At 34.9% G+C, this 21,885-nt stretch overlaps 1 protein-coding gene across 1 annotated transcript in view; it reads right to left on the bottom strand.

Moving 5' to 3' along the window:
• Positions 1-619: 619 nt before the first annotated feature.
• The window catches only part of Invadolysin (leishmanolysin-like peptidase, invadolysin), a 185,279-nt gene continuing 164,013 nt past the window's right edge, over positions 620-21,885 (bottom strand). Inside the window, exons 9-16 of the mRNA XM_089106746.1 lie at positions 21,315-21,515; positions 20,185-20,410; positions 15,473-15,660; positions 13,915-14,047; positions 11,951-12,110; positions 7,378-7,541; positions 2,958-3,077; positions 620-855 (exon numbers count right to left, since the gene is read on the bottom strand). Coding sequence (XP_088962872.1) covers positions 694-855; positions 2,958-3,077; positions 7,378-7,541; positions 11,951-12,110; positions 13,915-14,047; positions 15,473-15,660; positions 20,185-20,410; positions 21,315-21,515 — 1,354 coding nt within the window. The 3' untranslated portion in view covers positions 620-693. The remainder of the gene's footprint in view (positions 856-2,957; positions 3,078-7,377; positions 7,542-11,950; positions 12,111-13,914; positions 14,048-15,472; positions 15,661-20,184; positions 20,411-21,314; positions 21,516-21,885) is intronic.

Genomic DNA, 21,885 nt, shown 5'->3' with positions numbered 1-21,885 from the left:
TTTGTTTTTGGGCAATAACACCTTCAATTTAGCAAATTTGAAAGCCTTGGTCCACGGTTATGACACTCGATGTTATACAGAGATTAATGCTCTGCCGGTTGTTTGACTCGGTCGAAGTTTTCTGTATTTCATAGCAGGATTAGGAGTTGGAGGTGTCTTGATTCGAATATAAAAAACATTAGTATGTAGGTATTTTAGTTCTTTTTTTGAGGGATGGCGGTAAATAAATAAATCAATAATTTAGTAATTGTGGCCTCTCGGGCTATGAATGGACTAGTACTGTGATGAAATTGTTTGCAATAAGGTACGCGAAGCCAACTTAGTATTGCGCTGTAAACTGGGTGTTTTTTTTTTTTCCACCCCCTCGGACAAGTTTTTACTTCTTGGGATGGCTGTTAAACTGTAGTTGTTACTTGTTTGTTTTGATGGATTTCTCTTTCGCTCTCAGTGGAGGAGAGTAGGTTTATCTGTGGCGGACTGGAGCTGCAAATTCTCAGTAGTAGCAATAGCAGCAGCAGTGATCAAGGTTGTTTGCAAAAGTAGCCCTTGTGACGCTTAAGCGCAATCATAGTCGACAGCTGTAAACATGAACAAAAAAGAAGAAGAAACAATATATCAAATAAGGTTTACTTTAACAAAATCCAGTTAAAAAAAAAAAAACAAAATATTTACACAATTCAACTCTTTAAAAAGTCAATAATTAAAATTTGCAATAAGTAGGAATATCACAGTAAATACTGAAATAAATTTGGAATGAGCCTCACAAATTAACTGGTCATAGTGATACGATATCTTTTCCCTTTCAGTTGGTTCTCGATCCCCTTTGCATCTTTCTCCCTTCCTGCTGAAACTCTCCTGAAAATAAAGCAGGAAAAATTTACTCCACTGGAGGCCAGTGACGAGGAACATACATTACGCGTATAGATTATAACGATTCATCAAACATCTCTTTAAAATATGGATAGTGTATTTAAGTAAATTCGGTGCTATTAATCTACTAAATGAGAAAGTGAGCAAGTCCTACAGACTTCACTTCAGAGTGAAGGGTTACTTTGATGAGAAAACACTTGGCCACGTTTATAATTTGTTTTTGTTGCTCATGTTTCCTTCCTATTTTTTATATGGAAGCTTTTTATCGTTTCTTAATGGAAACAAATTCATTCGCTGTTTAGTAGATTTTCCAAATATATTCTTTATATTCTAATTTAGAACCGAAATACTTGCATACTTAGAAGAATAGGGGTTTTTGAATTTGGCTGAAAAACGGTTATTTAGTTGCTATTTTTAGACTTCAATATGATTTTCCATTGAATTGACTTTCACTAAGCCTATTTAGATATTCTCTCACTGAAGTTGTGGTATTATTGGTATGATGTAAAATAACTGGGTTCCTTCATCGGGTAGAGTACGAAATAATAAATCAAAAAACTATGAGACAATAAAATGTAAACCTCCGATTTTGAAGCCCTATGAATTAAAAAAGAGTTTTAAGATACAACTGCTTAAGGCTGTCGCAACTGTTCATCTGTACTGCTAATGTACTATTGCTATTAGCAGTACATATGCACAACACCAGTATTTTTTCTTCAAAATAGTAGTTTGACAGTCCAATTGTGCTAATTTGGACCCAAAATACATGCATACTTAGAAGTTATGGCGTTTTTGAAATTTGCGGAAAAATGATTGTTTAGTAACTAGTTTTAGCGTTCAATCTGATTCAGTGGTAGATTTTCAGCTGAATTGACTTTCACTGATCTCTCACACTGAAACACACTTATTAACTGGAACTAGGCCTATTTAGATATTATCTCGCTGAAGTTGTGATATTGTTGGGATAATGTAAAATAACTGGGTTTCTGTGGATCGGATAAAGTATGAAAAAGTTGTCCAAAACGCTACGAGACAACAAATGGTAACCTTGAAACTTGGAACCCTATGGATTAAAAAAAAAAAAAAAAAAAATCAAGTTCAAAATTACAGCTATAAAAATATCAACACACTATTGCCACTAGCAGTACATTTGTACATATTCTTTTCAAAACAGTATCTTGAAAGTCAATATAAAGCTGTACTATTTTTTTATACACTATCAAATATTTTTTTTTAAGCAAGTCTAAAAAAAAATGTTTTGTATCAACTTCAAGTTCAACGTAATTTGTCTTGAATTCATGCAATATTCTCTTTTTTCATTCAATTCAGGGGAATTCAGCCTTGCCAACTTGAGTACACGAAAAGCAAGAGAAAAGAAGAAAAGCAGAATATGAAGTAAGGCGCCTTTAGGGATAAGACAGTAAGCATTTATGATTGTTTTAAAGTCACATGCTGCTGTTGAACAAGGTACCTAGTTACAGCGAGCAGAATCGAGGTTATGCACTGTATTTTCTGTGAGGTATTTTTATCTATGGTAAAAGCCATGGTAAGTCACCTTTCAGCCTCCTGCGCTACCTTCAGTCCCTTATCTTCTTTGTAACACCAGTTCCAAGCGTTCAAAGTAAAAACAATATAACCACGTATTCATTATCTGTGACATAGCTGAATCAGATAATTAATATATTATTTCGGTCATTGTTGCAACAACTAGTATACAAGTGGTGTGTTTTCCTGATCTCTAGGGGTTTCTATGCAATTTATGCAATATTTTAGTGTATCTTTAGTGTTTCATAGCCACTATACCGTAAAAAGCCAGGAAACCACAGGAAAGAGGTGGATTTACGCGTAGATCTAGCATTTAGCCATAGCTTTTCTAAAGTATCTGTCAGAAGAATTTTAAAGGAAGAATTGCCTCTACCAATACACCACCCCCCCCCCCCCCTGTAACGCCCAATTTACGATTTTTATATGCAATTTTGAACGTTTTTTGGCGTGAGGGAGCACCGAACAATAGGAAACATCAACTAAGCATAGCTATAGAGAGATTAATTGAATTGAACTTAGAAAAAAAAAGGGTCTGGACTTACTCCACATAACTCTTCGCAGGAAGGACAAACAATTCTCCCGACATGAAGCCAATCGCTGGAATATCTTCTAATTGCAATTTCTTGTCCAGTATAATAACAAGTATAAGTATGATTTTCCACCTTAAACAGAAAATAAAAAGAAAAACATAGAAGAAAAGACTTGCTTTACATAATTATTAATGTCAATAACACCCAACACATCCTAATGGAACAGGTAGCTAAGACATCTCCAAAGATACAACAGCCTATCTTGAAGCAAAATCGAGTTACCGGTAATCACCAGAGAGCATTTTTTTTTTTTTTTTATATGCCTGAAGTTAAGCTAGGATTTTTCATTATAAGACTGCATACAGCTCGGTTTCATTAAAAACGTGACGCTTTATATTTTTCTAAACCTTCTCTGTTTTCGATCACGGCTGGGCGATTGAGTTGAAACTTCTAGGAAACTTTTTCTTACAGGGGTAGGTGGATGATGGGTGTTAGAATTTTGTGGCTGGGGGACGGGGTTGAGGGCACTGTGTTTTATTGTGCTATTTGTCATGTCTCTGCCATCAAAGACTCAAATGAATATTCTTTAACACAAATGGCACGAAACATCCAAAAATAATTCTTAAGACGACAATGGTTAGATACAACATAAAAATAATGAAAACTATCAACTACTTTTGACTTTAAATTTTGAACAGAAGTTCTACTTAACGATGTTTTTAGTTTCCCTTACCTCTTACTTCTACAATATTTTTTCCTTTTATGTTTTTTTTTCTTTTTGGGCAGCCAAAGAGAAGTTTTCAATAGTCCAGAAAGTATTCAAAATAAGTATCCGAATTTTATCTTCATTTTCAAATAAATACTATCCCTTAAGGTTGTGAGTAATGCAGGAATTCCCAAATACCTACAATTGAAGTGTAGTCCAACTCATCACTGGTTAGCAATCAAATATCCAAAACTCTCAACTATGCATCAGTACAGTGAGGTTTTCAAGCTGTTGAAGTTAATAAAAAAAAAATTCAATCATTCACCAATTCAAAAATTCAGATTAAATTCTGTTAAATCATTGCAACGCGGCCAAGTTAAAATCAAGATATTTGCCACCGAGACAAGTTTATCTCAGCTGAAAATGCAAATCAAAGTCAATTTGTTGGAATCTCATCAATTCCGGTATATTTCTTCTTTTTCTTGGTATAATAGTTTCCAGTCACATTCCAATGACTCCATGTTAGAATTCATTGTCATTGCATTGATAATGACCAATAATGTTAACCGAAATTCATGTTTAACTTAAGAATCGAGAAGTTTCTGTTTTATCGAATCCCCTTAGTTTAGGGTTTTATAGATCATTCATTCATATGGATTTGGTTCAGTCTCCAAAAAATATTTAGTGAGTGTTGATGTTTATACCGTAAAATAGATAAGTACGGCTGTAATATTACTCCCGTGAAACTAGGGACGGAATTCAGTGACTGGTTCGGTCTAGAATCATGAAATAGGTAGACTTTTGTTTTATCTCCTTTTATAAAGATCAGTTTGATCGATTAAGTCTTAGGAAACACAGAAAATACTTTGAAAGAATACAGCCATAAACAAAAACATAAAATTGCCTTGTCTTTGAACTGATTTTAGTATCTCAGATCAAGTAGAAAGCAAAATGAAAGAATCTTATAGGTTTTGAGGGTTCAAGGTACAAGGGGAAATTTGAAAAATTGCTGGCAAAACCAAAGAATATGGGTAATTTACAGGAGTGGAAACTGGCTCTAATACCCACGAAAATATCACCAGTGTCATTTAGCGTTTGACATTTCTTGGCGGTTTTACAGTGTAAAAGAGAAAGGATGCGGCAGTACACTCCAAAGTCCAAACCGACGGTGCTGATATCCGTTTCATGGCCCTTCCGACAGGAAGTGCAATGGGGAATGTGGGCCAGCCACCCTGAACTTTCGCACAACCTTCAAGTTAACCTTCCCTAGATTTCTCTACGAATCCATTTAGAGCTGGACCAACTCTGGCTGAGCTTACAGAGTCACGCCACCTACCCCGAACAAAATCAAATAACGAGCAAATCAAGGACTCAAACCCCTGTCCTCACGGACACGGAAACTCGGGAGTGTAATAACGGAACAAAATTATGGAAAAAATAGTGTAGTAATAAATGTCCGATGTTCTATTGTCTCAGTAATAAATGTCTCAGTTCCTGAAAAAGTAAGTTATCAGATTAACGACGTTTCTGGACTACTAAGTTCCCTGCGATGACCCTGCAGTGTGTTGCTACAGCAAGGTTAGATCTCTGGGTCCAGTAACACCAAGCTAAGGTCAAACCCACTGCGCCAACACAGGACTCTCAATTCCTAAAAAAATTACAATTACGACGCTCGAAAAAAGCCAAGAAATACCAACTGCTATATGACGTTTGTGCTTAATTTTTTGACACTAGAGCCAGTTTCTAGTCATATGAGTTTTCTACACTCTCTAGGTAAAACGATTAACTTGCATAAGTTAGGAATAAATCCGGACGAACAGGTTATGTTAGGCACTAGAACAGTTGATTGAGTGGATGACTAGTGACAGCTCAGTTACAGCAAAGAATAGGATGCCAAAAGCCACAGTAATGGCAGATGTCAAGTCGAGTTTTGAAAAGGAGATGCTTCAAAAAGCCGAAGATGAACTAGATAATTTGCTTCAAACTAGTCTTTGCGTTAATCCATCTCCGACTGACACATTAGCAAACACTCCTCTCATGTTCCGCCATGTTCAAAGTTTCTGCTTCGTCCATCTCAAAAGCAATCTTCAAAAAATATGTAGTCATTAACCATAGCCCCCTCTTAACAATTATAGGCTATTTACTAGAATATTCTAGGTATGCAATATACATAAGGTTTGATTTTCATTTGAATCCCGTAATATTTGTCTCCAATCCAATTTCTTTTATATTCATTTAGTTCCGAAGAGTATATATCCTTGCAAACTTGACTAGACTAAAACTAAAAAAAGAGCAGAAAACACTCCAAAAAAACTTCAATATCAACAAGAAGCTAATGGTGTGTAACTGCATAAGAATTTACTATTTTTCTCCATGACCACACTGCTTTTTCTATGATGAAATAAATAAGAGTTCCAAATAGGGATAGGTCCTTTTATTAGAGAGTGAAACAAAAATATAAAACAAAGACTCTAAATATTTCGATGACACAGTCGGTCATCATCATCAGTAAAGTAACTCTACTGATGATGATGACCGATTGTGTCATCGAAATATTTAGAGTCTTTGTTTTATATTTTTGTTTCACTGTCTTATAAAAGGACCTATCCCTATTTGGAAATCAATATTGCATAAAAATTTTTAGTTCTTTAATTTATTTAGATTTGTCCAAAAGACACCAGCAGGAAAGATATTTCCAATGTCAATAGTTATTCAGTTAGTGGTGTTTTTAAACCACTTGTACCTACAAATTCCTGGAATTTCTCCTGGATCCGGCTATATTTTTCTTTATTTTATTACAGTTTTCTAAATAGGAAACTCCTAATTTTAGAGTCCTATTTTAATTTTAGTTTTTCTAATTCTACGTTATGTATTGAGCTTATATCCTTCACAAATTGAGTTAGAAAAAAAGAAAAAAACGCAGGTTGTATTGCATTCACATATTTTTGCCCTCTCCTACGAAAATTGTCGTTACTGCTGCTATAAAAGGAAAACTTTTCCTGGATCTAAAAATCACCGCCCAAAACCAAAATACAGTCCCTCTGAAATACAAATTTTAAACAAATGCAGTTTGAAATTATTGAGTTTTATGGTAAAGTTTCGTTTTACTGAATTTCGAATCAAGACAAATCGACAAAGAGAGGTTTATGAATTCTCTAATTTCCACTAATCGGTATAACAAGACCAATAAAAGTAAGTCCTACAATTTACTCAATGCCATGAACAATCTTGTAAAATGTGTTTTGATTTTCGGTGGAAGAACAAAAATACGAACAATAATCCCAAAGCGACCTTGATAACATTTGGATTCATAGCATCCAGAGCCCCCCTACTGCCACTGTTGACTTTGTCTACACTCTCGTTAACAGATTAATGTTAAAAATTCTACTTTTAAAAAAAAATATCGATAATTAAGATAGTAGACTGATGTTGTCAGTTCGTATTAACGCATATTCGTCATAAATACGATCTACTTCTACTGTTTAGTTAGAAAGGAAAGCGAATCCATAACTGAGATATTAGAGCTGATGTTGTCAGTTCTTATAAATACGAAATCGTTATAAACAATGTTGTTAGCTCGTTATTAACGTTAATGTTAAAAAATACTACTGTCTAGTTAGAAAAAAGAATAGATCCATAATTGAGATAGTAGAGATGGTGTTGTCAGTTCGTATAAACATGAATTCGTTATAAATACGATGTTGCTAGCTCGTTGTAAATACGTACAATAATCCCCAAGCGACCATGATGACATTTGAATTCATAACATCCAGAGCCCCACTGCTGCCACTGACGACTTTGCTTACACGCTCTTTCCTCCCATTGACCAGAATGGTAGATACATCTTGAGTTGTTGCCATATTTTTCCAAAGCGAAATTCTTCTCAGAAGCTGTAATTCAAAACATAAACTTTAAAACAGAATTCAAATGATAATTTCCGGTTTTTTTTCAAGGGGAGCGGATAGAAAATTAAAAACAGATTTATTTCTAGGCTCAAACATTCAAATTCTTGCATATTTCAGTTAGTCTTTATAAAGGAAACAAAAAACAATGCTGGTCCTATCTGGTACACTAACTCATTGTTTGACTTGACAATGGTTTACAATTTTCTTGATCTTTCTTTTCTACCTGCAAATTAATGAATTATAAATAATGGAGAGCAGACAGCCAACCGAAAACCCTTAAAACATGAGCTACAGCAAGAGCTTAACATACAAATTTAAAGGCAAGCACTCAATAAAAACTGACATCTCGTTATTACGAAATAGCTGATGAGGGTAGCAAAGAGAACACAAGTCTATCAGTTTTTATTAAAGCTTTAATCATGGTCTCCATCTTCATTGTAATGAAATATCGCACTAATTTTAAATCCTCCTGGTAATCAGATTTGACACAGCTTAGTCATTTGGATAGAGAATAGGTGAAAAAAGGTACTTACGTGTTATAGCAACCACACCAAAGAAGTGAAGTTAGGCTAATCCTAATAAATATACCAGAACATGATGAAAATGTACTACTTTAGTAACAACATTTTGGAAACTACAACAACGAATTATGGAAAGCAGGCTACCCAGAACGCAATATATTAAATACATAACCTAATCTGACCATCTCTATATATTAAATATCTAATTAAAATATACCTGCGGTGTACTTTGTTTCGCTCAGGCTAAGGTGATTATTTCCGAGTGGACACAGAAAACAGGTTTCATTACAGATCAAGAACAAAGCGTGATCGTTATAACACGTAAATACAAAAAAAAAAACTGAAAAAACTAATTCCCTTAGACCACACAAAAACCTTCCTTTGCTAGTTGAGCCTTTACTTTCAAAATCACTTTTCTCCTTTAATGCCTTGTCAAGTGGAGCGCATGGTTTCTTAAGTCACACGTTATTTATCTTCAGACATGCATGCTGCTGTTAATCCAAAAATATTGTATACTAAAATACAATTTTACTAGAGAACAAAATAAAATTCTCTCAATGGAAGTGTGTTAACTCAAACTTTCCAAGATAATTATATTTAACATTGGATTTCGAAAAACACTAGTCGATACGGTAAAGGTTACTTAAGAAAAGAAAAAAAAAATCGAAAACGATGGTTACCATGCTGTTCATTGTCTAGCACTATCTGTTTCCCTAGATCATTATTTCTCCCTGGAGGGTCGCGCTCCCAGGAAATCACAGTCGGTGAAAAAAAAATAACCACCTTACGCACAAAATGACCTATTATTTATGATATAATATATTTCAATCAAACGTAGGCCGAAATATACAAAAATGTAAAAATATGAAAAGCAAGATAGTAATAAATGAACTAGAAATACAGGCTCAGATCATTCTATTTATTTTCTTATCTTTCACTGCTGTCCAAGGGCGTGATTTCTTATGGGACAGTGCCCCCTCCAGATCCAAGTTTGCCCCCCAGACCTCAGTTTACCCCTCAGCTGAAACTTAGTTTCTGCAGAAAATCTCGTCAAAATTAAGATAAGCTTGCATAATTCAAGTATCCAGAGAAACTGGTCAGTTTTATTTAGTACATCTTTGCCTTTATGGTAATATATGACTCATTTTTCAGTTTTCACTGTCATTTTCACTTGATTTGGAAAAATTGGCTGAAACTTTACACCTCCCCTCCCAGAATTTTGGCAAAATTACGTCATTGCTACTGTATCTCCTTCTGAGCAGGCTTCAGATGAGGCGCTTAACGTTTGAGAATTAGGTTGATCAGCCTCGTCAAAACTCTAGTGTACTGAACTTCAGCCGAAGGTAAAAACTATAATGTTAAGAGATATCCTTATTTTATGACTGCTAAAATTGGTCTTCAGCTCCAACTGCTTTGGAATTAGATGGCACTCCGTTATGTGCGCTTCAGCCACATCCCTGAGTAACTCTTTCTGCCATCAAGTTTCTCTTGCAATCCAAACTTCTACGAGGTCTTGAAAGAAACCAACTAAATCGAAACTGTTTTACTGTGCTTGTGGCTAAAGGCCTCTGCTTAGATAGGGCCTATTTTAATTTAGTAATTTTTCAGTGAATATACAAAATATAAATATAAAATAAAATAAAATATAAATTAAAAAGATAAATATATTTCTATATTAAAAATGGAGCATTTTCAGTGAATGCCAAGTGATTATACTTGTAGGCCCCAGGGTGCTTAAAAAATCATATAATTTCTCTTCTGCCATTTTTAAAAAAAAAAAAAAAAAAAAAAAAACGAATAGATTTTTGGGTCTCATCTTTCGAGTTTTATCCCGAATTACAAGAAGAAATAAATTTTATGGGAAAAAAGCTTTTAATTTTACAATGATTTGTGACTTCTTATGGTTTTCTGTAAGATTTCGGTGTTAGCTCAGCCAAAAGAGTAAACAGGGGCCATACGTGTACCACCAAAGTAGGTTTAGGGGGTCTTAAAAAAAAAACAAATATGGCAAATGGGGATATTTTTATAGCAGGTCATAGAAGCAAGATAGGAAAATCCCGTCTACATCATCTGACAGATTGCATGAAATCGACCAGATAGCGCTCGCAGCGAGTTTAAAAAAAATAAGATAAGAAAAAAAGGAAAGAAATTTAGGCGAAATAGCTCTCAGTTGGCTGAATGTTACTGAGATTTTGCCAGTAGATGAATTCATGAAAAGGGTAATAAAAAACAATAACAGTTAACGAAATACAACTTTTAAACCTTACTTACTAAGGCAGTTATCAATCCATAAATTTAAGCAAAAGAGAGGACTAAAGTGCCTAGAATCTCCTTTTTTTTTTATGATATGTTTTGTAGTTTGTGATCTGTGATTTACATTTGTGATGATTTTTAGTGATCAGCTCTGTAATTTTCAACTTTTCCCAATTAAAATGACTAGCCTCTCAACATTTCTAAGCTTTAACATTAAAAAATAAAAAACTAAGAAATATAGTGCAAGCTCAACACGACAATTCTAGTGACTGGTTATAAACATACTAGTAGTATGTTTATCCTAACACGTAGTGTTAGGATAAACATACTCCTATACATAATCCAAATAATATAAACATAAACATAGGATAAACATACATAATCCAAATAATATTAATATGGCAAAGAAATTTTTAGCAGTTTTATTTTGAAGTTAATTGTTTGGAAATTGACGTTACATATTTTGTTTGAATTAAGAAAAGCAAATAAAAATAGAAGCACTTGAAAATTTCTCTGACATCAACAATTAACAAAGTAATGCTGATATCTATATACGGCGCATTGATCTCCAAATAATAAAATATGTAAACTAAAGTATTCAAGGCCACATCAAGGATATTTATTTCTGGAGGGGGGGCTACAAAAAGATTTTTTTTTGGGAGGGGGCGAAAAAAACTTCAAAAAACGCATGCAAAATTTGTTTATATCCGTTTTTTAAGTCTTTATGAGTCGGACAAACATGCCACAGGGGGGAGGGGGGTCAAACCCTGTAACCCCCCTGGATGCGGCTTTGAATATATTTATGTTTTACATTCTCTAAGCCTTAGTACTAATCTTAGACTTCGTTAGTGAAACCCTGGACAGAAGAAATAGAATCCCTTTAGCATGATTTCCCTAGTGGTCAAGAAATTTCATTAACTACCTATGGTCTCGGAAGCAAATACATTAAATTACCCATAATGAACTTCTTAGATTAACAATAATAGTAGCATAGTAAGGCTTACACAAAAACAAGGTGAAACACATTGAATTACTCAAATTTAATTTAATTTACTAGAGGTAGGCTCATTTTCTTCTCACACTTAAATCCCTGATTTCAGTTGATATGTGAAATATTTTTATGCTATAATAAAACAATGAAAGCAATGATCGATGTTCAGTTTCAGCCCTGTACAGTTCCAAATGGGACGATGGCTAAGTTATATCAAGAATCTATTATCGGGCCACAAAAAAAGGCGGGATCTGGATCATTATAGACTCAGATCAGATATATTATTTAAAGCACAATTTTCAAAGTATTGTTAATCCCAATTGAAACTACACGACCATCTGACATTCACAGCAAACTGTGACAAACATAAAACAAAAATAAAAGAACTTAAAAAGAAGATGCTAAAAGGTGATAAAAACACGCGAAAAAACGGAGAGACCAAGTTTATAATCTTAATTCCCATCTGAAAAATATAGTAAAGATATAACTCGTAACAGCAAAATGCCCCTTCTTTCCTTTTATTTATCCGATTTATACAGCTATATCCGTTCTTATCGAGGAGACAGGGACACTCAGTAGAATACAATGACAGAAAATAAATCAGAAACCCTGTAATACTATACACTAACCTGGATTATTTTCTACAAATAGGCATTGTGAGCCTCTTATAGCAACGTTTTCAGACCTCCATGTAAATTCTTGTATATACGGACAGTAATCAGCCAATGACACAGAACCACCATAAAATCCCACATTTCTATCACTTATATGAGGAATGCTTTGGAAGTTCTAGAAAAAAAAGTAAACAAGCAAAGTTGAGCGAGTGTAAACTTAAGGTTAGGTTCAGAGAGGAAATAATAGTAAGGAATCTAATGAAAAGTAAAGAACCGAGAAACAGAGAAAAATCTAAAAAAAAAAAAAAGACTAGAAAGACGTCTAGATTCAGCAATAATCCCCTCAGTATATATTAAAAAAAAAAAAAAAAAAAAAAAAAAAAAAAAAAAAACATACCACTGGGCCACATTGCAATTGCTGGCTTCAGTGACAACTAAAGCGGCCTTTGGAAGTCCCATGGTGATTTAAATGGATTTCTTCTTGGTTCCAAAGTTACATAAAAAAAAACGAGTTCAAAAACTATGATAAAATGATATTATTCCCGAATTAAAGTCCCTACTGTCACGTCAAACTAAACATTATCGTTTCATTTGTTCAAAAACAACCCCGACAATATGAACAATTATCTACGTTAAGTACCACAAAATCTCACATCATGGTTGCAGCGGTCGCTGTAACCTAGTTAAGAACGAAGTACAGCCCAAAGTAGCAAACAATTTAAAACTTAAAAAAAACTGTCAAGCGTGAAAAAATTACCAATTTGAAGATGAGTCAAGAAGGGTAGCTATAATAATAATAATAATAATAATATTTGATTACCCGTAAAAATCAAACAAAAGAGGAGTGCAAAAAACAAAAGAAAAAGATAAACAAGACAAATACAAAATACATAAAAATACAAGTTTTAGAAGCAATGTAGTACTCACTAGCAAGAAAAGACTGGTTAAACCATAGAAAAAACAAAAACACACCGAGTTCTACTGGCGAAGGATTTCAAACCAGGGATGGCTTTTAAAATTATTACTGAACCTTGAGATCTGATTAAGGATGGCTGAAGTAGGGTCTGCTATATTGTAATTCCTAATAAGAAAAGAATTTCGGGACCAATGTAATTGACGACGCAGAAATTAACCATACTTAAAGAAAACGGATCGAAGTTTACGTTTATTATACTTAGGAAAAATTCTCCGAAAAGGACTCAAATACAAAAAATGGGGGAGTGCCATTGCACTATAAAGGCGAGCTAAAACTTTTCTGTTGAACATCAACTTATTTGAAACAACTTCACTATATGCAAAACCAATTCGCTTCTGTTGCGCGAAAAGCGAATTGCCGGTTGCGCGATAAGCAACTGGCGGGTTGTTTTTAGAGTTAAACCGATAGGAAGGCCAAGGTAAGTAATGAACTGAACTGGCTTAATATTTGTTATGATTTCAATCAATTTTAACGGCAAAATGTTGCGAAAATTTTTTTACTGGAATTTTGAAAGCTATCGCGAAAACCTTCAAAAAATGCTGTTGGACCGAAATGAAGACTGCACCACTCGAATCGCCTTTGTCAAAAATCTAATTGAAGAAAGTTATAGTAACCACCTTGAATAACAAGGAAATTCACTTTTTTATATGAGTGGAACTGCTTTGTCCTCTTTCTTTCTGGCTTCTTCACCTTTTTTTTCATCGGTTTAAAGAACGATGAAGTCAAAGAGTTGAGCTTGGATAAATAGCTCCTATATACATAAGAGGGAATAACCGGAGAGTCAAAGAAATAAATATTGAGTGAAAAAGAGATAGAGAGATTGAGAGAGAAAGAAAGAGAGAGAGAGAGAGAAAGAAAGAGAGAGAGAGGAGGAAGATTTCAGCAATCTAAGATGTTTATTTTTGCTTTTATGTTCAAATTCACACGTAATATATCGTTTTTTCGAACATCTATTTGCCCACTTGTAGATGCCACTCTTCTTCTCTAATAGGTGCTTACTTACTTGATAAATAGGTGGCAGCTCCGCATTATATTCGACTAAATTGCATAATGCCACTGAATTTCTATCATCTGTGCAATCTGTCTCAAGTGGATCTCTTTTGACTTTATCACAGAACGGATGCGTGCTTTCTCCTCTAAAATAAATACAGAAATAAAATAAAACAAACAAAGTAAAATGAGCTATAAGCGTTGAGTACGTTAAACGTATTCTCAATTTAAATTTGAATAACTATCAACCAGCGGATTTCCCGCTTAGAGGTTTCCACTTAGGGGTTTTCCCAAATTGCTTCAAAACAAAAATTGAGTTTTCCGGAATCTCCGCAAAAATTAACATTAATTAAAACTAGCTATTTGCACATATTTCGTGTTAGCGAGTGTGTATTTGCGAACGCTTCTTTTCTGGGGGGGGGGGATTTCGAAGAACAAAATTTTCTTTAGAGCGACACTTGGGGAAACCTCAGTAAATCCGGAAATAGTTGAAGTATTGCTATCAACTGTTCCTCTGGTCTGAGGCTAACGCTGGAGGTAGAGTAAAGGGGCTTATCGGCATTCAACATTTTTAACAGCCGAGTCGTAGTGAAAAGGGGTTAAAATGATAGGAAAAAAAAATGTAAATACAGGGAATTTGATTATGATGTCAAAAGAGTTGGACATATAAATGATATGCATGTTATATAAGTTTGAATATAAACAATTTATGTACATGTAATCTCACCATGAATTATATCGTTGTTTAGCAGCCGTGTTTTATATTTGCTATCGCTACTGCTTATGACTCCTAAACGTTTAAAAAAACGCACACCATATGCGGGTTGATGCTCACATATCAGTCAGTAAAAATTCCCCGGAGTAAAAATAGTCTTAAATGCAGCTAACGTGTGGAGCATTCAAATATGCCTGCGAAAGCCAAAATCATAAAGGGGTATCAGAAGACTTTTCTCCAGGGGCAAGGAGTCTAAAAACTGGAACACTGTGTTATTGGCCCAAATATTCGGATTTCTACATATTTTTAGCTTGCTTTCATAAAAATTCCGGTGAGGAGGGGGTCCTAGTGAGATCTTTTGAAGGAGGTTCATCTTCGTCATTCACTGTACAGGTACAGTAGCCATAACGTACAAAAAAGGATGCGTTAATAGTATACGAGTATAAACAAAGTCATACCCGAGACAAATGTTGTTTATTTTAAACAACGGGCCAGGTTTAATTCTTTGATTCTTTTTAGAAGCCATGATCTTTACAAAAGTTCTCAATAATGTTACTAAATAATTTATACAATATTACTAAAGTATAATCCCAAATATAATCTGTCGTTGAAATTCTTGCGCAGGGCATTGTGCATTCATATTTAAAGTTAGGGTGCCAAATCTGATATCCAGAAGGACCTTTTCCTTCTGGAATATACCTCTGTTCTAGAATTCCCTTAAATCACTGTTTACATAAAGTAAGAAATTTAATTAGAATGTCAAAGTCAATATTGAACCAAGAAGGTATCAAGCTAGAGAAACTACTGCAAGAAGAGACAGAAAAAGTAGTAAAAAGAAGATTTTTCCGAGTTTCACCTCTGAGTCCGCAACTCCATCCATTCAAGGCAAGATCTCTGACTAAAATCACAACCCAAATTCTGACCCCAGGTCAAATCCTGGGCCATTGACATATTGGCTTTGTACCATCCTGTATCTTCCATCAAAGCTAAAGTAATGCGCGAATAGATTGGATTTTGAGTATGTGTTCCCGTCATTGCTTCGTTCTATTCATAGAAGAAAAAGGAATAATTAGAAAGGAAATGCAAAGTAAAATCACAGTTCCATAATAAAAGCTGACCAATTATGAGATAATCCTAGGCAAGGGTGTACCATAAAACTTCCTCTGGGTGAGGGAGGGGATCGGCAAACCCAGGATTCCAAAAAGGTTTCTAGGTAGAAGGGTTTTGGTTAAATTTCTTGTAATTCTCACTTAATTTAGTTTGAATCCATGAAGTAAAAAAGGCAGCGAAGTCACATAATTACATAAACATACAATTCAAAAAGGCAAATTGACTTTTTGATTTATTTTTATAGCATCTCTTTCGTAAAAATCAAAATAAAACTATTACAATTACCGAAATAGCAGGGTTTCACGTGGGGTTTAGGACACTTTTGCAACAAGAGTCCTCTGTTACAACAACTAACAGCTCACTGCAGCACCAAGCCACTTGAGGCCTTCTCCTCTATTCCAATCTATTCAAATCCTACCTCTTTACACCCTCCCAAGAAGTTCCCATTTCCCATAAATCTTTCCTTACGACATCCTCCAAGCTCATTCACTCGACCTGCTTTGCGATTGGCCCTAGAAGATTGGCCGACAAGTACAACCTTTGACAATCTGTCATCCTTCATCTACAGAACCTGTCCCAGCCATTTCATTATTTCTCTCATTATAGCTCTAAAGAGTGTACTGTTTTCGTACAGCTTACTTTTCGAGGTACAGGCCAGTCAGTCGGATGCCCAAAACAATCGGTAGGCAATTTCTCTGGAAAACACCTAGCAAATCCTACTCCGTTTTTCGGAGCGTCCATGCTTGAGAACCATACTTGACCACTGTCACCACTCTAGCTTCCAATATTCGAATCTTGGTTCGCAGAACTATCCTCCTATATTTCCAAACTTCTTTTTTTTCAATTGTGAAAAAAAAACCTGGGCCTTCGCTATTCTACATCAAACATCTTCACTGCTCCCGCCGTCTTTACTAATAATACTACCAGGGTAAGTGAATCTATTCACTTGATCGATCTTCTCGTTACCCAGCATCACCTCTTCAGCATTACTTAATGCTATTCTTAACGGCTTAGTCTTCTGAGGAGAAGCTTTACGGTTAATTGGGATCCACTGAAGGTCAAGGTAAGATAAACTGATGCAGTTTCTGGCGTTTAGTTGATAAACTAAGAAATTATGTTACTTCCCCTGACAGCTGAAGGACACTAGTGTCTGAGTTATATACTTTACATTTCCTTTTAGGAGAGACACATTCCACGAAATTGAGAAGCCTGATTTAAAATAGTTGTTTTCTTTTTTGTTTTAAAAATAGGTCTGGTTAGTTTTATATTTGTTGATGAACAGAATTGCAAGTTTGAGTTCTTTTCAAGATTAACCGAGCAAGATCTGTCTATTTGTATTGATATTAATAAATTTTACTTACGGATCCATTATTTACAAGAAATTACTAGTGTATCTACCCAAAAAAAACTTCTAGTTTTAACTGCCGTCAGCTACTAAAAGGAATCACTTACCAAATATCTTCTTCGGTGATAATAAAGTATTTTATTTGTTTTGCTATTTGCTAAAGTATTGATTTTGCTTTATTGGCACTGCTACAACCACCCACAACTATTAGATAAAGATATTTCACTTTTTTGAAAATTGTGAATGAATGAATGAATGTGCTAAAGAAAACATCCATGAGAGTTTAGGGTCCTCTCTAGGATTAACTCACACTGTTGTCCCATCATTTCTATTAACTGGAATTAGCTAATTTCGATCTGGATCAGTGTTCAATTATTACTCTATATCAAAGAATAACTTTGGCAAAATTCAGCACCCTTCCCTATTGGATATTTCAGTCCTACTGCTGGAGAACATTTTTCTTTCTTTTTTTTCTCACCAACAGGGTAAAGTCCTTTGGCACATTTCAGGCAACATTATCCTATTCTGGTCTCGAAACAACGTATAAATTGTAGTATTTTAATTTGTGTTTCATTTGTGAATTTACATACCAATACATTTCTAAAATTTTGTCTGGGTACTTACATCTAGTTTTTTTTTTGGGGGGGGGGGAGGTTTTTTTCCAAGACCAATGTATTAGCAATGACACGAAAAGTAGGTTGCTGAAAATCCTAAGCTTCGCTTAAATTCAGGCTGACGTGTTGTATGAGCCTTTTAAAAATAACATACTGGGCTACCTCAAACTTATCTTTTACAACTCTTTACAAGTAGGTTCTTTCAAAGGGTACCACCAAGAAATAAAAATTGTCGACTTAGTCCGCCGCCAGGATTCCATGAGTTAGTGCTAAGTAAATTTTAATTGTAATATTTTTTTTTAATGTTGCACAAAATGACCTTTTTATCCAATGGTCTTAAGCTAGCTCCTGTAAGGAGCTGATTAGACTTCCAGCTTAGTACCGGTTAGTTAACTACCAGAGGAAGGTGTAATTTTCAATTGCACCTATATAGAGTACGTTGGGAGCCAATTAAAATAATTTATACTGCCTGAGGCATGACGGACAGGAAGGTCTGAAATTGCAGGCTTTTGTTGATTCCGAAAAAAAGCTGTTCTCATACATTAAATAAGCGTGGTCCAGTTTACATGGTTCAGGGACCAGAAAGCTCTAAATTTCAATTTTGCTTCAACCTTATTTAGCTACCTATTTTCACTAATGGACACAGTACTGTCTTTGCTTCATTCACAATAAATAGACTTATTTGACATCGAAATCAGATGGGCCAAGGCAAAAAAAAAATTAATAACTAATTAATTCCAAGCGCTAAATAACCCTAAACCCCACAAATCAATTTCTATCATATTTCAAAAACCGAGATAAGCTTAAATATTGCATAAAAATAGAGTCCTGGTAGCACAAGAAGAACGTTGAACGAAAGAGATACGAAGTGTTGATCGCCAAGCGCGAGGCTCGTGGCAAGGGCGAAAGGGAATTCCGTTTTTATTCGGGAACCTGGTTGGTGTAACGTTCAGATCCTCGTATCCGTCTCAGCAACGAGAATTATCCATGGGAAGCTAGGCGTACTTTCGTTGGCTATCTGAGCAAACCGACCTATCCCTGTTATCTCTGTTACTTAATCAATTGTCTGTAATCCTAGCTTCCTCTAGTTAAGCCGTTTAAGTCTTCGTTTTTTCTCGCTAATTGTATTGTTTTTATCTTTTAATGTATTGAGCAATTTATTTAATAAAAGGCACCCTTCACTTCGAGCTTGAATCTCTATTGGCTCTGTTTCCGTTCCCATATTATCATTTTATATGCGTTAAACAAACATAGACTTATCTTATCTCTATGATATACATTAAGGGGTTTAAACCTCTACTCCTTCAGTTCTTTGCAAACAACCAAGAGGTGCATAATATCTGTATCACCATTTCCACACACTGGGCATGAATGAGGACCTCCACTATGACAAATCCTTCGAAGTTATTTCGTAATTTCGCCAATAATAATAATTTATTTGAACCCTCTATACATATAAACATGCACTTAGAGGAGTATGGAAGAATGACATAAAAAAACACTTATCATCGCAAACACTAAAAAATACACCAACAATGACTCACTAACGATTAAGACACCTCAACGGAAAATCTACGACTGATTCAGATCGTTGTCTGAATCTGCCTTCTAAAACATCCATCTTATAACATTTCTCACCAATAAGAAGAAAATTCGAACCCATTTATCCATTGTCGTTTTAAAAACCAGTTTGACCCCCCTGACTTCTTTTACTTGGCAAAAAAGCCATATCAGAAGGCAAATTAAGATTCAATCGCATGTTATGTTTCAGTACCCTTTTTTGGAATATTTTTTCTCTTAAAATTCATAACTGCCATAAAACTCTAGATTCGTAAATATTACGCATAATAGCTATGAAATAAACGACGCACTAGCATTTTGGAAGGCCGTCAAACCCATTTTCAAGACAATATCCTTTAAAGATCTACCATCAGGGTGCTACCCTCTCTCGACATTTATTATTAGTCATATCAATTCGCAACAGCTGATACCCGCAATTAAGTCTAGAATGAGAACTATCAAGAGACGAGATATATTTGATTTCTTAAGCAAATGCAGACGAATCCAAACTTATGTTTAAAAAGGGAGTCACACATGCATTTATGCCTAAGTAAAAAGCACCAAGTCAAGTTTATGTCGATTAAAACCCTTGACGAACAATAAAACTAATAACACACAAAAAGCACATACGTGTAAAGATGTAAAAAAACTAAGAAAATATGAAATACATTACTAAATAAATTACTAAGTTTTTTTTTGAACAAATTCGCCCTAAGAATAGATAAACCATACGTGCATATAGGTGAGGAGCAGAAAAGGAAAATGCCCACAAGATTTTGAAAACTTAAGGCACACAACTACATTATTTCGTACACAACTATAAACCAGAAAACCTTCAAAACCTCCTCCAGATCTATCCTGCATTAAATATATTATTATATATGTCTATATACTTTCTAAATACACTTACTATACTAGAAAAAAGGACTAGAAGCTTACCTCAAACACTCTTTTCTCCCAGTGAGTCAAAGAAGTTCCTTCTTCCCCTTGGTCTTCTAGTTCAGCTCCTTCTAAATCGTCACACCTGAAATGCTTTCTCACCTCTTCCACAACCCTGGGCGTAACAACCATTTGAACTTGACGGGCCACTCTCCCCGATCTAACTAGCCAGTCAGGACGCTTTATTTTCTTAATAACTTTATCACTCCATTGACGAGCTTGAAGCCTAAAAACACTTTGATGGTAAAGAACATTGTTCTACTTTCTCTCAATTTAATCTATTCCAAGTTTAAGGACTTTACTAACGTTTTAGTTGACAATATATTTCAGCTACTATCTCTATTTAAATATCGTAAATAAGCAGCGCCGATAAGGCCAAATCTGTGTTAGAATGCATTTCGCCGGCATTTTAGAGCAAATAGAATCGAAAACTAAATTGAAAATGAGTTTTTATCGAGATTGAAGAGTTGATTGAAGCATAATCGAAGCACTACTGGAACACACGTCATTCGATTGACGGAATCGCTTGATCAACTTCTTTGACCTAATAGGGTCTACTTTAGTTTTGACATCCTTGATTACAAAATTTAATGTGATTAAAATTCTAAATAAATTTTTTTCTTCAGCTTGATGATTTCCATAAAAAGAACAGGACTATTTCCAGCTAAATTAAAATAAATAAATTTCAGATTAGGCTTCATATAGAAAGGATGATTGTAGAAACTTAGGAGGGAGCTCACCCGATTAAAAATTAAACTTCTAATACTCTTTTACGAGTCGAAAGTAATTGGCTTAAAGTAAGATGCAATTTTTCACAATTCCTAATAAAGAACGTTAGCTTAAAAAAAATACTTTGAACCATAGCGGAAAAGCGTAACTTTTAAAAGTTTTTGTTTAGGATCTTGGGAAGGGGGGGGGGAGGGTGGGTGGGCAGGCTAACTCTTGTTAAGATTGAAAATCTACTGACTGTATCTGTTTAATGAGAAATGCTCGCTTTAGGCCACTGTGTAACGTCATGCGATTGTTTTCAGAGTATGATTGGCTGGGAGTTACGGATATTTACCAATTATGTAAGCAGATACGAATCTTTCTAAAAAAAAAGGCAAACGACATTGAAGAATTAAACTTACGCATGATTCAGCTCTGGCTTTCCATTTTCTCCTCTTGGGCTTAAAGGGTTTCCTTCATTATCTCTATAAAAGGCATACAGGCTTACTGAAAATCCCAAGGCATGAAGAATTTCATGTTTTACTGTTGATATAAGTATATCCAGCTCTTGAGGTTTCGTACTAATTGAGTTAGGACACAGATTGGCATGACCAGCAATTGGCCTAGAATAAAGTTACGAAATGGAATTAACAGATCAGAAGGACGTTTCAGAGCAGGTACGTACCAAGGGCGACCCGTAACCCCCCCCCTCCCCCCAAAAAGAAACAACAATGTTTTTTACAAATTGATGGGCAATTTTCAGTCAAATTTTACAAGGAAAATTTTTCTATCATTGGGCCCCCTGAAGAGAAATTCATACGCAGCAAAGCAAAACTCGTTTTGTTCTGCTACATATGTAGCAATCAAACGTATGTAGCGTGATTCACGCGCGAACAAAAACTCGTGCAATGGATCTTTGGGCCATTATTTTTGCATTACTCTGCGTCTATGATGTTATCTTCCTCGTTTCTCTTAGTAGAAAAAAAGTGAACT

This window comes from Artemia sp. Qi Xiang Cuo, chromosome 21 (genome assembly GCF_049724085.1).
Source record: "Artemia sp. Qi Xiang Cuo chromosome 21, ASM4972408v1, whole genome shotgun sequence".
Taxonomy (NCBI): domain Eukaryota; kingdom Metazoa; phylum Arthropoda; class Branchiopoda; order Anostraca; family Artemiidae; genus Artemia; species Artemia sp. Qi Xiang Cuo.
The sequence above is the reverse complement of the archived record's forward strand: the minus strand, read 5'-3'. Positions and strand labels throughout refer to the sequence as shown.